Source organism: Neltuma alba, unplaced genomic scaffold, assembly GCF_004799145.2.
Source record: "Neltuma alba isolate B1F8T4 unplaced genomic scaffold, ASM479914v2 tig00012182_pilon, whole genome shotgun sequence".
In the NCBI taxonomy this organism is placed as follows: Eukaryota; Viridiplantae; Streptophyta; class Magnoliopsida; order Fabales; family Fabaceae; genus Neltuma; species Neltuma alba.
In genome coordinates, this window is record NW_021636725.1 from 62,660 (window position 1) to 74,805 (window position 12,146).

Here is a 12,146-nt window from a genome sequence, read left to right on the forward strand (position 1 = left end):
CGGGCTTTGGGATTAGGAGTATTATCACATGCGAAAAAACTAAAATTATGCTATCAGTCCTTAATATATAAACTAGTTAACTAATTTGAGTAGATTAAGAAAATTAGTTAAATTAGTTATTTGTAATAAATAGATATCGTCTTTCCTAAAGTATCCTTGCTAATCAAGTATATTGACTAAAACTACCATTATTATAAGAATTATCTTGAAAATAAATATAAGAGATAAAGTGAATTGAAATCTTATATTTAAGACCAAAATAAAAATTAAACAAACTCTTATATTAAATACCGGAGGTGGTATGAAATAGTAATAGTGATCAGCATTTTATATTAAGGCGGAACAGGTAAATACACCGATGAAGCTTTAAGAAACAATGCTATTTGAGTCTCCTAAAAGCAAATAACTTGCTGACCTAAGCAAAATCCTATACCAACTTTGTCAAATCCACATCTTTGTTACTCATTCTTCAGTACACTAAATGTCATAAAACAAAACTGCACAATATAAATACTTTACTATACTCATAAATGACAAGGAGACTAGGAAGCATAATAACAGGAGAATAACTTAGCAATTTACTTGCAGACTGCATGAGGCAAAGAATTTGGGATCTATAGGGCCAGAAGCTTGAAGATAGGCAAAAGAATTTTCCCAATCTGCAGAGTGATTCAACTTGAAATGCATTCTAATGTGATTATGAACAGCCCAGAAAATGCAGTGGATCTTAGAGTGGTTGGATTAGTCTGCATAAACTAAGGTGTATATATGCCTAGTTCTTGGGATAGCCAGCAAGCCAAGTATGTAAAAGAAACTTGTCTTAGGCTCACACATATTATCTCTGGGCTTGATCCGAATTAGCTACCGCATTACTTGCTGATCCATTCTCAACGGGAGGAGGCACACCCCACTTGCCTTCAGACTCAAGGGGCTCAAACACATGAACTCCGCCATCTGACAATCCTATAGCAAACTGATTTGGTTCTTGTGGATGTGCAGCGACCACAAGTGGTTGTACACTGGAACTGCTGCATATGAACCAGGGATGGGATTCAACAATACGTACTTCGTGAAAGATAATTTTATTTTTTTAAAGAAAAAAACTAGGGAGAAAAACTGAGTGGTAAAAGATGGCATACCTGACGCTGGCAGAAAGATATGAAGACGGATTGATACGACAGCGTACTCTGAGGTTTGATGCACTAAAGACAGAAACTGTTGCATCTAAAAAGCTGGCATATATCAGCTGGCTATCACATGAGAAAGTTGCAGCTGATATAGGTGCAGTAGACTCTCTTGGAATCCACTGCAGTTCAAGCTCTTTTTATCAGATGAAGGGAGAGGAAAAGATCAAACGAACACAATGCATTGAAATTACTAATTTACCAGCTTTAGACATTCTAGTTTTGTTGTTTCATATATGGCAAGTTGAGTTTCATGTACAACCAAGAACTGTATCTGATCCTGCTGAAACTGTACACGGGTTTCTGCCTGTGCCGCTGGAGTCTTCCCTGGAGGAATCTGCAAGAATCTACTCTTCTGCTTTTCCCATCCATCAGTATTCCACACACAAAGCTGAACAGTTAATAAGAACTTGTGAGGACAGATTTCATGGCTTGCTGAAAAGAGATGAATGCTTCATGAAAGCCCAGTTAAAGACCGTAATAGAAGTTCCAGCAAATAACCATTCTAAAGCATGATTCTAAAGACAGATCAACGAAAAATAATAACAACAATAACCTGAGCATCTGCCCCAGATGAAACTAACACATTCAGTGCATGAGAAAAAGCAAGGCCGGTTATTCTTTTGGTGTGACCTTTAAGTTTGCTTTTAACCTGCACAAAAAACTCAGCGTAAACCTTAAAATATCTTATATCTTAAACCATAAGTAAGAAAGCAAACTCTTAACAGACAGCATTGCTACCTCATCCACACGGACATTATATATCTGAATGGAGGAATCATCCATCCCAATAGCTATAATATTGTTATCCTGAGGGTGAAAAGCAAGAAATGTTGCTGCAGGTGGTGGAGGCATGAAAGTTGTCATTGTCTGCAAGGCCAAGAGTAAGGTTGGTTAATTTCATCACGGAAAAAATCCATAAGCGAATAGGGGCCATAAGTCACCTTAAAGGTCATCATATTGAACAATGAAATCTTCCCTCCTGATGCTGACATCACATAAGAATCATTTTTGGAGAGAGCAAAGCAAGGCACAGCATCCTCAGGATTGCTATCAGAAATGTCATTGGTCATCAGGATGCCACTTGTTGGTTGCCACAAGTGTGGAGAGACACTGGCAGTGGCCTACAGGATGAAGGACCAGAATGCAGAAACAACGTCACTGTTATTCCAAATTTTGAGTGAAGGAAATTCTGACAAACACCACACATTCTCACCTTGCCAGAAGAATTTCGGTCACTTCGCTGCCATTTCCAGAGCAGATGAACTGCATCTGATGATAATGCCAGGATGGCATTCCCTGAATTTGTATATATCAACCTTGATATCTGTTGGAGCAAGAGAAGCAGAACAATATGATTTTTCAAGAGGGCAGAGAAACATTATGAGAAGGAAGTTCAAGGAAGGATTGATACAATATCCAATTGGCGAAGTTAACATAAATGAATACACACACACACAATATGAACAAAACTGACCAGGAAAGGCAGCATGTAATCTGATTTTTTTTTTTTTGTTTCATGCGCTAATGCTGAACTTTATGCCGTCTTAAGCAGTTATTCAAATAACATAATGGAGTTTTGTTGCCTTTAAAAATTTCTATTTGACGGGCTAGCATTTTTAAGGCAGAAAAAGAAAAATACCTGGAAGATTGCTACTTGAAATGCCAAGGTAATCAATTCGATTAAAATTTTGAAGGACAAATACTGAGTGCAAATACTAAGAACTTAACCTTGGTTACTCTCAGATTCTCAGGTAGCTTCAAGGATCTACATTGAGATGGTTCATTGATGTCAGTGGCCTTCCATATCTTTGACTTGTCATTGGATTCTTCGGCTATTCTAGGTTTAACATCACCCATATTCCGAGCATCCCCATTCTGGTGAAATAAGATTCACTTGTAGTTATTAGTAATAACTATATGGGAAAATAAAATTAAAAGGATCATCCTACTTTATTGGGAATGGAGTATAAAATAATGTACTAATGAGCCAAAAATATAAACAAGAGTTGCATCTTAGCATTAGTATAAATTAAAAAGCAAATGACGTGTCCTATTTATATGAGGACAAGAATGACAGACCATTCCTGCAATAGCTACTACAGACAAGCCCCTCTCTGCAAGCGCAGCACCACTGGCAGCGGCAGCAGCAGCAGCAGCTGAAATTGGATTCATTGTGGGCTGCAACAGAACATTGCATGTTAATATAGGTTAACAAGTCAGAGAGAAGGAAACCTTGACATCTACAAGTTTACCTTTATGGCTTCAGATGTTCTGGATGCCTCGTATGCAGAATTTTCTAATGTCCGTAAAAATCTTATTCCATCTGCATTGGCTAAAATTTTAATTCCATTCTCATTTGCAGAAACAGCTAAGAGGGTTCCATCCTTGTTGAAACGGATGCGTGGGCTTGTCTAGAAATCAAGAATGCAACAACAAATTACTTTACGACTATTTCCAGATAGCAATTTTCCAATTTGCAAAAAACAGAAGGAACCTACAGGTAGACCTCCATCAGCATCAATAGTTGTCAAAAGTTGAACGTTGTCCATATCCCAGAATTTAATGGAGAAATCATCACCAGCAGCCAAAAATCGATTTTTTGTTGTGTCAAATTGCACAACACCCAGCGATTTTTTACGAAATCCTTGATATGTCCTTTTGACAGCTCCTTCACTTTCATTCCATTCAACAATTGAGGATTCCCCCTCCTTGCTTGTCCCACATGAAAAGAGCCTAGAACATACATTAACCAGAAGCACTTTTACACAAGCTATGAAATTGACATTATAATTTAACGATAAAGCAAAAAACAGAACAAGTAGTCATGGTTTAGAATCTAGACCTTGTACCATCAGCACTGTAAGCCATGGTTGTGCACCAACGACCAGGAGCATCGTAATCAACACGAGAACCCAAATTGTCGTACAACCATGCTTTTATTTTTCCATCTAATGCTGTTGAAAATATAAACTGCACCAACAAAGCATAGAGCATCAGAAAGGTAAACCAACTGGGAAAAATGGGATAGCTAAAGGAATCATATTAGCTCCACTAAAATGCCTAGCAAAGCTTCTAAAGTTAATTTTCAACCTGAATGTTTTCTTTGTAATGAGGACAAACAGAATAGACTGGAGCCTCGTGACCTTCAAAAGTAAACTGTTTTGTACCAGTAGCAGCGTCCCAAACCTTAAATTCAAACAAATAGTTATAAAAATTTATCAACTTCTTCATTTAGGAAAACCAAACTCACTTTGACAAATACAAACTTACCTTAATGGTCTTATCATCACCACAAGTTATGACACACAACTGCTTATTTGGGTGGGAAAATGCAAGATCATTCACTCCACCAACATGAGCATCAATCTACATAAGAGGCTCACAATTGAATAATCACAGAACAAATGGGCATCAATTAAACAGAAAGCAAGCTGAGAGAAAATATTCTCCACAATATACCTCCAGGTGTTGGCGCACCTCATCCCCACCATTGTATGAGTATATCTGAACAATATGCCTTGAGTAAGCAACGCCTGTCAATTGAATAAACAGAGACATTAGCACTGGATCTGGCTGGTTCTTACAAGTGCATATTAATCACATAATTAAATTCAACATTGAACTATCGAAGTGACTGAAGACTCTTAACTTACCAAATAAGCCACCATCAGGACTCCAAATCACACGGTTGACAGAAACAATGGGATCTTTGACAAGAGAAGCCTGATTTTAATCATTATTAGTTTTCAATTCAGTAGTTGCAATATTACCAATCTAGGATTTTGGCGCATATATACATTAAGGACATCAATGAACAAGAAGAGAGAACCTGAAGTGGCATTGAGCAGGCACTTAGATCCCAAACTTTAAAGTTCCTTGAGACCAATCTCTCTCGAGAGCCCACTTCCCACAAAGATATGTCCCCCACATTGGTACCAACTGACATATAGCATTAAAAAAACAAAAATTACCATCAATTGCCAATATAAGCAGCAGATACATGTAACTAATAAGCAAGTCAATGAGACCATCAAAAGGCCTTGGAATAGAAGCAGACCAAGAAGTAAACTCTGTTGAACTGGATGGAAGTCCATGCTCATTGGAGATGAACCCTGATTCAGAGTTCGTGTAACAGTCTTTGGTAAGTCATCAGGTGCATTGAAAGATTGTCCATGCCCATGACCTGGTAATGCAGCTGGCAACACATTAACAGGTAGATTCACCTGCACAAAATGATTGAACATTGATAGTATAAATGTGAGAGGTCAGAATTTTCTTACAGCCAATTTGATAAAATAATAAATGTAAATTAGTCTTCTAGAGATACTTAAATTTATGTGACACGGTTCTCATCTATGTTTTAAAAAATGTAAAATCCTATCTGATGAAATCTAAAATATGCATTATATTCTTGAAACATATAATCTGCAAGTAGATATGTACTAAAGATATTCTGATAACTACTCCGTAAAAGCGTTAAATTATATTGGACTAATATAAAATACAGAAAATTTTATATCTTTTAAACTATAAAATTCTATAAGCATTTGATAAAATCATAAAATATATTATAAAAAAGGAAATATCCAAAATCTTAATATTTCGTAATTAACTGATAAGTAATTTAAATTTAATGTTTTAGTTTCAACAATAACATTTGTATTAAATCTACATTAATAAACATAAGCAATGATATAGCAAATTTTTATAATAAATTAAACTTACGATTTTAAGGTAAAATAAAATTAGATTATGAATTATTTTTACGAAAAGCAATTAAAGAACGATATTATTCTTGAGTTCATTGCAATCATCTTCTGGTTTCAAGTAAATAAGTGAATAGTTCCAAAACAGAAATGAGATTCATATAATTTAGGCACCTCTTAAGGAAGAGGACAATGATTTATCCAGTAGTAAATGCCAAGAGTTACAACACAAGGGCATAAATAACTGGTACTCAAATTACCTCATCTGGCATTCCCAGTGGCCTTGGTCTCTTAGATACGTGGTCAGAATCTCCAGATGGGTATTCAACAGATGGGTTAGTTGGAGGGGTCCTAGGGTGCTTCAAAGCAGCTTAAAAAGAAAATAAAGCATGTTCAAGTTCACAGATCATACTAAATATAGCATTCAATAATCAAGCACTTCCACAAATTAAGACTAGGAGATAACAGAAAGCAAAACAATGCATTACCAGAGATTGAAGGAGCACCGAGACCTATAGCTCCTCCTCCAGAAACTGCAGGATGAGCTACAGTGGCAGGATTTGACATCCAGCCTGCCAGGGGTGCTGGCATGGGTGTTGTGGTAGGTTGAAATGGCTATATACCAATTAAGCCCAACACAATAGTCAGCACCAAAGTAAAGACCACAATAAAAACAAAGAGGAATTAAGCAATGCCTATAAAAACAGTGGAATGCAGATAATCAGTTAGTAGCCTACCCCATGTGCACCTAGAGGAGGAAACCCTCCAGCCTTAGGTAAGGATCCAAGTAGGGGATTATTAGCCGGAGATGGAGCCCGTGCACCATTTGGTTGTCCACAAGAGTGATCCACAAAAAGAGTTTTAATATCTGGATTTGACCGTGGATTCTTACAGAGCTGATGCTGCCAATTCAAGCTGCGATTATAAAAGATTAGAAAGTTAGAAAGGACTAAGACAAAAACATACTACGCAAAAGCATAAACAGTAGCTCCACTTTCTCACCAATTTACAATGCCCAGATGAATTGAAGAACACACTTCTCAACCAAAGACTACAATACATTGTACAGGAGATATATTCTATTTAATAAAGGAGATATATTCTATTATTCTATTTAATAAAGAGTTCAATGGCTTCCATCCAAAATAAATAAATAAAGAGTTCAATGGCTGGAATAAATATCGCATGTATACACCAATGCTCAAAGAATTCTGAAATTGAAGAATAAGCTAATTCAATGGTAAACAAGGATGCCAGAAACAATCTCACTGCCAGGATGTCCTGAGAAGTTATTTCACATACAGTGCACAGTTTTTAAATTGAGTGTTATAGCACGTTGGATTTTGATCTTTTGAGTAGTTTACCTTTGATTGATGAGAGTTCGTAATCTTGAATTTTTAAGGTTGGGAAACTGCAATTTGTCACGGAATAAGGGATTTGCTTCAATCAGCTTTTTAAGCTCAATCAACATGATTGCCCTTGCAGACTTTGTATCACCGTACTTTGACAATTGTTCATTTTCCCTGTAGTATGAGAAATTCATTGTCTGCGTCTACAGAAATTTTACAGTAAATATGGAACAAAGTATATATATGCGTGTATATATATGTACCTAAAATTATCCAATGTCAAGAGCTGTGTGATTTCCTTGAATAGGTCTTCATTGAATGTGGAAAAAACTTTTAAATCCTTCACCAATATTTCTACAGCCTTGGACCTGTCGTGCCTACAAAAATTTAAACAGTTCAAATTAAGGTCTAATTTTCTGACATTAACTGCCAACCAAGTCTAAAGGGACTTGTAAGCTTACTTATCTAATGCTTCGAGGTATTTCTGCTTCCTAATCTCAAAAAATATCTTCATTGAATACCGATTATCATCAACTTTTGTGAAACCAGAGAGATATCTTTCAACCTCATCCCAATTGCCATTGTGCACTTCATCCTCAAAATATTTCATATTAAAGAAAAACCCAGACTCTTGTTCAAGCCTATTATTACAAGAAAGGAGAAAAAAGAAGTGGTAAATGTAGTATTTATAAATAAATATTAAAAATGATCATAAATAACAAACTTAAATGGCATAAGCCCCACTTGTGAACAGTCTCTTTGAACTTTTCCTCTTCCAGAAACTGTAAAATCAAGAACACCAATTCTCTACTGAGAGACGACATCGTAGCCGGCCCAGGTTCGATTAGAAGGAAAGATGCAGGGATGAGCAAAAGCAAACTAGATCTGCAAATCTCACATGAAAAAAAAAGTTAGAGAAATCGAGCAGCGTTACAAATCAGATGAAACGATTAACAATTCGAATCCAAAACATGAATGAAATCATTAACTAAACTAGACCCAGCGTAGCATTTAAGAAAGAAAACTACCAGAATTGCAAATTTATCTAAAAATCAGGCAAGCAAGGAAAAGTGCAAAACGAGTTGACTCTGTCGCGGACGATCAAAGAGGACAAGAAAGTAGCTTTAATCTATATAGGAATCCAGGATGCAAGAGAGGAAAAAGCTTCAAAAAGAGAGAGAAAATAGAAAGAATGGAGAAAACAAAATAAAATCACATGGAAAAGTCTGTCGACTCTAAAGCAACAGATTCGGAAATTAAGAGTGATTCCTGAGGAAGTTCTCACGTCTCTCACCTTCAAAGCCAGAAAACACACGCACCAGAACAGAGCAGAGGGGGCGAGCTTTCTATCTCCTGAATTTTCTCTCTCCTGAATGGACTATTATACTCGCCTTCTCACTCCTCAGAAAAACTCTCTCTAGAAATATTTACAGGACATTTGAACTTGCAGATGTGTTTTTTATATAGGATACAGCAGATTGGCGAGATGATAAGCCAAGTGACATATCGTTGATAGGTTTGCGTATGTATGATAAGCTATTTGATATCTTTGAGTACTTATATTATACGTGCAGTTATTTTGGGGCCCACGAAGCCGGCTTCAATTTCTCTAGTGGAGTCGGCTCGGAATCTTGAGCTGACAGCTGTCGTTCAGCTTGGAGTAAAACTTGCACAGTACTAGACAATAACTGTTTTTTTTTTTTAATACAACGGAAAGAAAAGTACGACTCCTCTGGTTTTTTTTATAAGATATTTTCAGTATGTTTCACACAAATTAAAAAAAATTTTAAACTTTATTAATTCTCATTTAAAATTTAATAACTTTCTAATTTTATTCCTATTTAATCTACATTATACCTCATGTAAATAAAGGTTAAAATTATATATCCATATAAAAAATTTCTCTCAGTACCCTATAAATAGGATTAAAAAATGTCTTTTCTCTCTACCCTATAAATAGGATTACAGGAGTAGATTATTACTCTGTTATTAACTGATTAGATCTTCAATAAATTTTTTTTAATAATATCAATTTATATTATATTAAATATTTTAAATCTAAAATATCTTCCCTGAATCTAATCTAAAGTTTGTCGCAACGACCAACCGAATCAGTATTTGCAGAAGAAAGCCTTTGTTATTTGTTAAAAAAATATTTACCTTTCATTAATTAAGACCATCTTTAATCTAAAATATATATTTACTCCTTTAATTTTATACATGATTTTAATTTAACTTCTTAACTTTAGAAACTATAATTTTAGTCATTTAACTATAAAAGTGTTAAAAAAAAAAGAAATTAAGATCTTAAATATTAATAAAATATTCTCAAATGTTAATATATTAAACAACCATGATTATTACTAAAAATATCATTTAAATTTAATGATTTTAGGGTTAAAAATTAAAAAATATGCTTTTTAAAGTTAAGAAAATAAATTAAAATATTGTATAAAGTTAAAAAGTTAAATGTATATTTTAAGGTTGTGCTGACCTTAAAGAATACAAAAATTACTCTTTCTTTAAATAAAATATTTTTATATATAAAGTTTAGAATTTCAAATCAAACGCCCGCATCTTCTCAATGAGGTCAATTCAAATCTCAAAGAATAAACTTTAGTATACATTAAAAAAGTTAGATTTAGTATACTTACAAATTAATTACACACCCAAACGATTCAAAATATGAGCATAAAAAGTGTACATTTGATTTGATTTCGTTTTTAGGTGGAAAATCTAGCATTTAATATCCTAATGTTATATTTGGCCAAAAAAAAAACCTAATGTTATTTTCTAATATCATCTAGTATTCTCCTTTCATTTTATGATGCATCTAACTAATGTTTTTTTGGTACACCTAGCATTTTTGTTATTATTTTTTCTGTTGTATCCAACATGGCAACACGTGACTTTTAGTTATAGTTTTGGCTACCCAATGCACTATAAATAAGATTAAGGTGGTGAAAGTATCAAAAAAATAATATTCCCTCTAGTTATTATTATAAGCTTCAAATAACTAATTCATGGATAATAAATAATTAGCTAAAATTAGTTAAAAGTAATAAATATGTTAAAAATATAATTTTGTTTTTAAATATACCCTTACAATAAATGAGAAAAAGAATGAAAGCGAGTGTGTGGGAAATGTAATAAGAAAGAGTATGACAAATGAAACAAAAAAAATGAATAAGAGCAAAATAAGAAAAATGCATTAAATGTTACTAAGACAATTCCAAATAGAAGTTTATAAAATGGACTATACGTCCATACTCCTATCCAAATTTAAAGCTTATATATAGAACCAAAAGGAGTATCAGGATGTTTGATGCATTATAAATAAGATTATGGTACTAAAAGTATTATAAAAAAAAAAAAATCAAAGTGCTACATGCATAATAAATAAGATCAAGATGCTACCGCAGGGTTGGGTCCGACTGGTCGCAAACGGGGGCGCAAGGCGCGTTCCCCTACCGGGTCATGGGCTCGATTCCTGGCGAGGCACCCTGGGATTAGTCTGGCCGATATGCTGGGATACCCTGAGTTAGCGATAACATCCTACTCAAAAAAAAAAAAGATCAAGATGTTGAAAGTGTTAAAAAAATCAAGTTAATGGATACACAATTAAAAAAATAATATCAGGATGTTAAATGCTGCTTTACCATAACTTATACTACCTCCGGTCTTAATTATAAGAGCCAGTTGACTAATTTAAAGAGATTAATGAAGTAAGTTGAGTTAGTTATTTATCCTAAACAGGTGTTGTATTTCCTAAAATATCCTTACTGATCAAGTGTATTGACTAGAACTATTATTGTTAGAATAGCTATTTTGGAAAAAAAAAATATAAATATGAAAGACAAAGTGGACTGGGGTCTTATATTTAGGACCAAAATAAAAATCAAATAAAATCTTATATTAAAGATCGGAAGTAGTATTTTATGGTGGTACAAATTTTGTATTTTTTTTAATTATTTAGAGGTAGATCAAGTTGCTTGGATTCAGATAGAACGGTGGATAGACATGAACAGTTTCATGACGTGACCAACCAAAAAAAAAGTTGTCCCTGTTTTGTTAAAAAACAAAAAATATACTCCTCCTGTCATTAATATAAGACCCATTTAACTAATTTGATTAGATTAAGAAAGTTAGGTAAGTTAGTTAATTATAAGAAAATTGACACATTTTTCCTAAAACACCATAATCATCTTTCTTAATACCCCTATCTCTCTTTTACTTAATTATAGTTGAGGGAGTATCTATAGGGGTAATTTAGAAAAAATTGATAAATATAAGAAATGGGTCTTATATTTAAGACCAAAACCAACTCAAAAATTGGGTCCTATATTAAGGACCGGAAGAGAGTAACAAATTTGCCAAATAAATAAACAATTTCTTATTTTTCTCGTGAGGTAACAATGTGGCTTTAACGTTGACCGATCGATTCATAAATTAAGTCAAAAATGTCGGTCTGGACCGCTGGTGATAATCGAGAGATGTGGGCACTTTAATTGGCCGTTGGATTCTGACATCGGACGGATGAAAAGTGAGTGTGAAGGAAAAGAGTACGAATAGATCCCGCAGGTGACACCCAACTATTGTTTTCAAATCTAATTATAAAATCTTATTTATAAATTATAAATAAGGTTTGATAATTAGAAGAGAACAAGATGTCGGAACGTTTGGCCCTCTATATTGAAGAATATTACGATGCCTGCCATCTTCATGTGTGTCAGTCAGCTAATCAAGAGATATGCGCACTTCCATTGTATCACGTGATAGACAGGCATACTTTATGATTGCGATACGAGATGACGATATATTGAAGTATGTGTTCGGGTTCCTTTGTCTCTTGAAAGGTGCTTTTTCCCTCCTCTTCTTGCGAATCTTGAAAGCTGCTCCTATTT

The 12,146-nt window shown here is 34.3% G+C and overlaps 1 protein-coding gene across 2 annotated transcripts; it reads right to left on the reverse strand.

Moving 5' to 3' along the window:
• Positions 1 to 297: 297 nt before the first annotated feature.
• Positions 298 to 8,647, reverse strand: LOC114724262 (protein TOPLESS). Of its 2 annotated transcripts, none has more exons than XM_028910581.1 (26): positions 8,537 to 8,647; positions 7,987 to 8,127; positions 7,704 to 7,883; positions 7,506 to 7,619; positions 7,258 to 7,416; positions 6,631 to 6,808; positions 6,382 to 6,508; positions 6,154 to 6,263; positions 5,245 to 5,410; positions 5,017 to 5,126; positions 4,841 to 4,910; positions 4,647 to 4,720; positions 4,458 to 4,553; positions 4,278 to 4,373; positions 4,030 to 4,157; positions 3,686 to 3,920; positions 3,440 to 3,598; positions 3,267 to 3,365; positions 2,916 to 3,062; positions 2,401 to 2,511; positions 2,129 to 2,308; positions 1,926 to 2,054; positions 1,741 to 1,836; positions 1,387 to 1,575; positions 1,140 to 1,306; positions 298 to 1,025 (listed from the first exon to the last, which is right to left on the reverse strand). In XM_028910581.1, the coding sequence occupies exons 2-26, from the start codon at positions 8,064 to 8,066 to the stop codon at positions 836 to 838; spliced, it is 3,390 nt and encodes a 1,129-aa protein (XP_028766414.1). In that variant the 5' UTR covers positions 8,067 to 8,127; positions 8,537 to 8,647; the 3' UTR covers positions 298 to 835. The 2 variants fall into 2 exon arrangements, with proteins under 2 accessions (XP_028766414.1, XP_028766413.1); XM_028910580.1 differs by having other exon boundaries at positions 298 to 1,028; positions 8,537 to 8,646.
• Between the last annotated feature and the right edge of the window lie 3,499 nt (positions 8,648 to 12,146).

Bases quoted from the DNA above. Each gene is read 5' to 3' on its own strand.
- LOC114724262 (XM_028910580.1), bottom strand. From the start codon at position 8,066: ATGTCGTCTCTCAGTAGAGAATTGGTGTTCTTGATTTTACAGTTTCTG. The intron at 4,911-5,016 runs GTTCTCTCTTCT...GATTAAAATCAG, and splicing joins CCTGCTCAATGCCACTTCAG to GCTTCTCTTGTCAAAGATCC. The intron at 4,721-4,840 runs GTAAGTTAAGAG...TTCAATTGACAG, and splicing joins TCCTGATGGTGGCTTATTTG to GCGTTGCTTACTCAAGGCAT.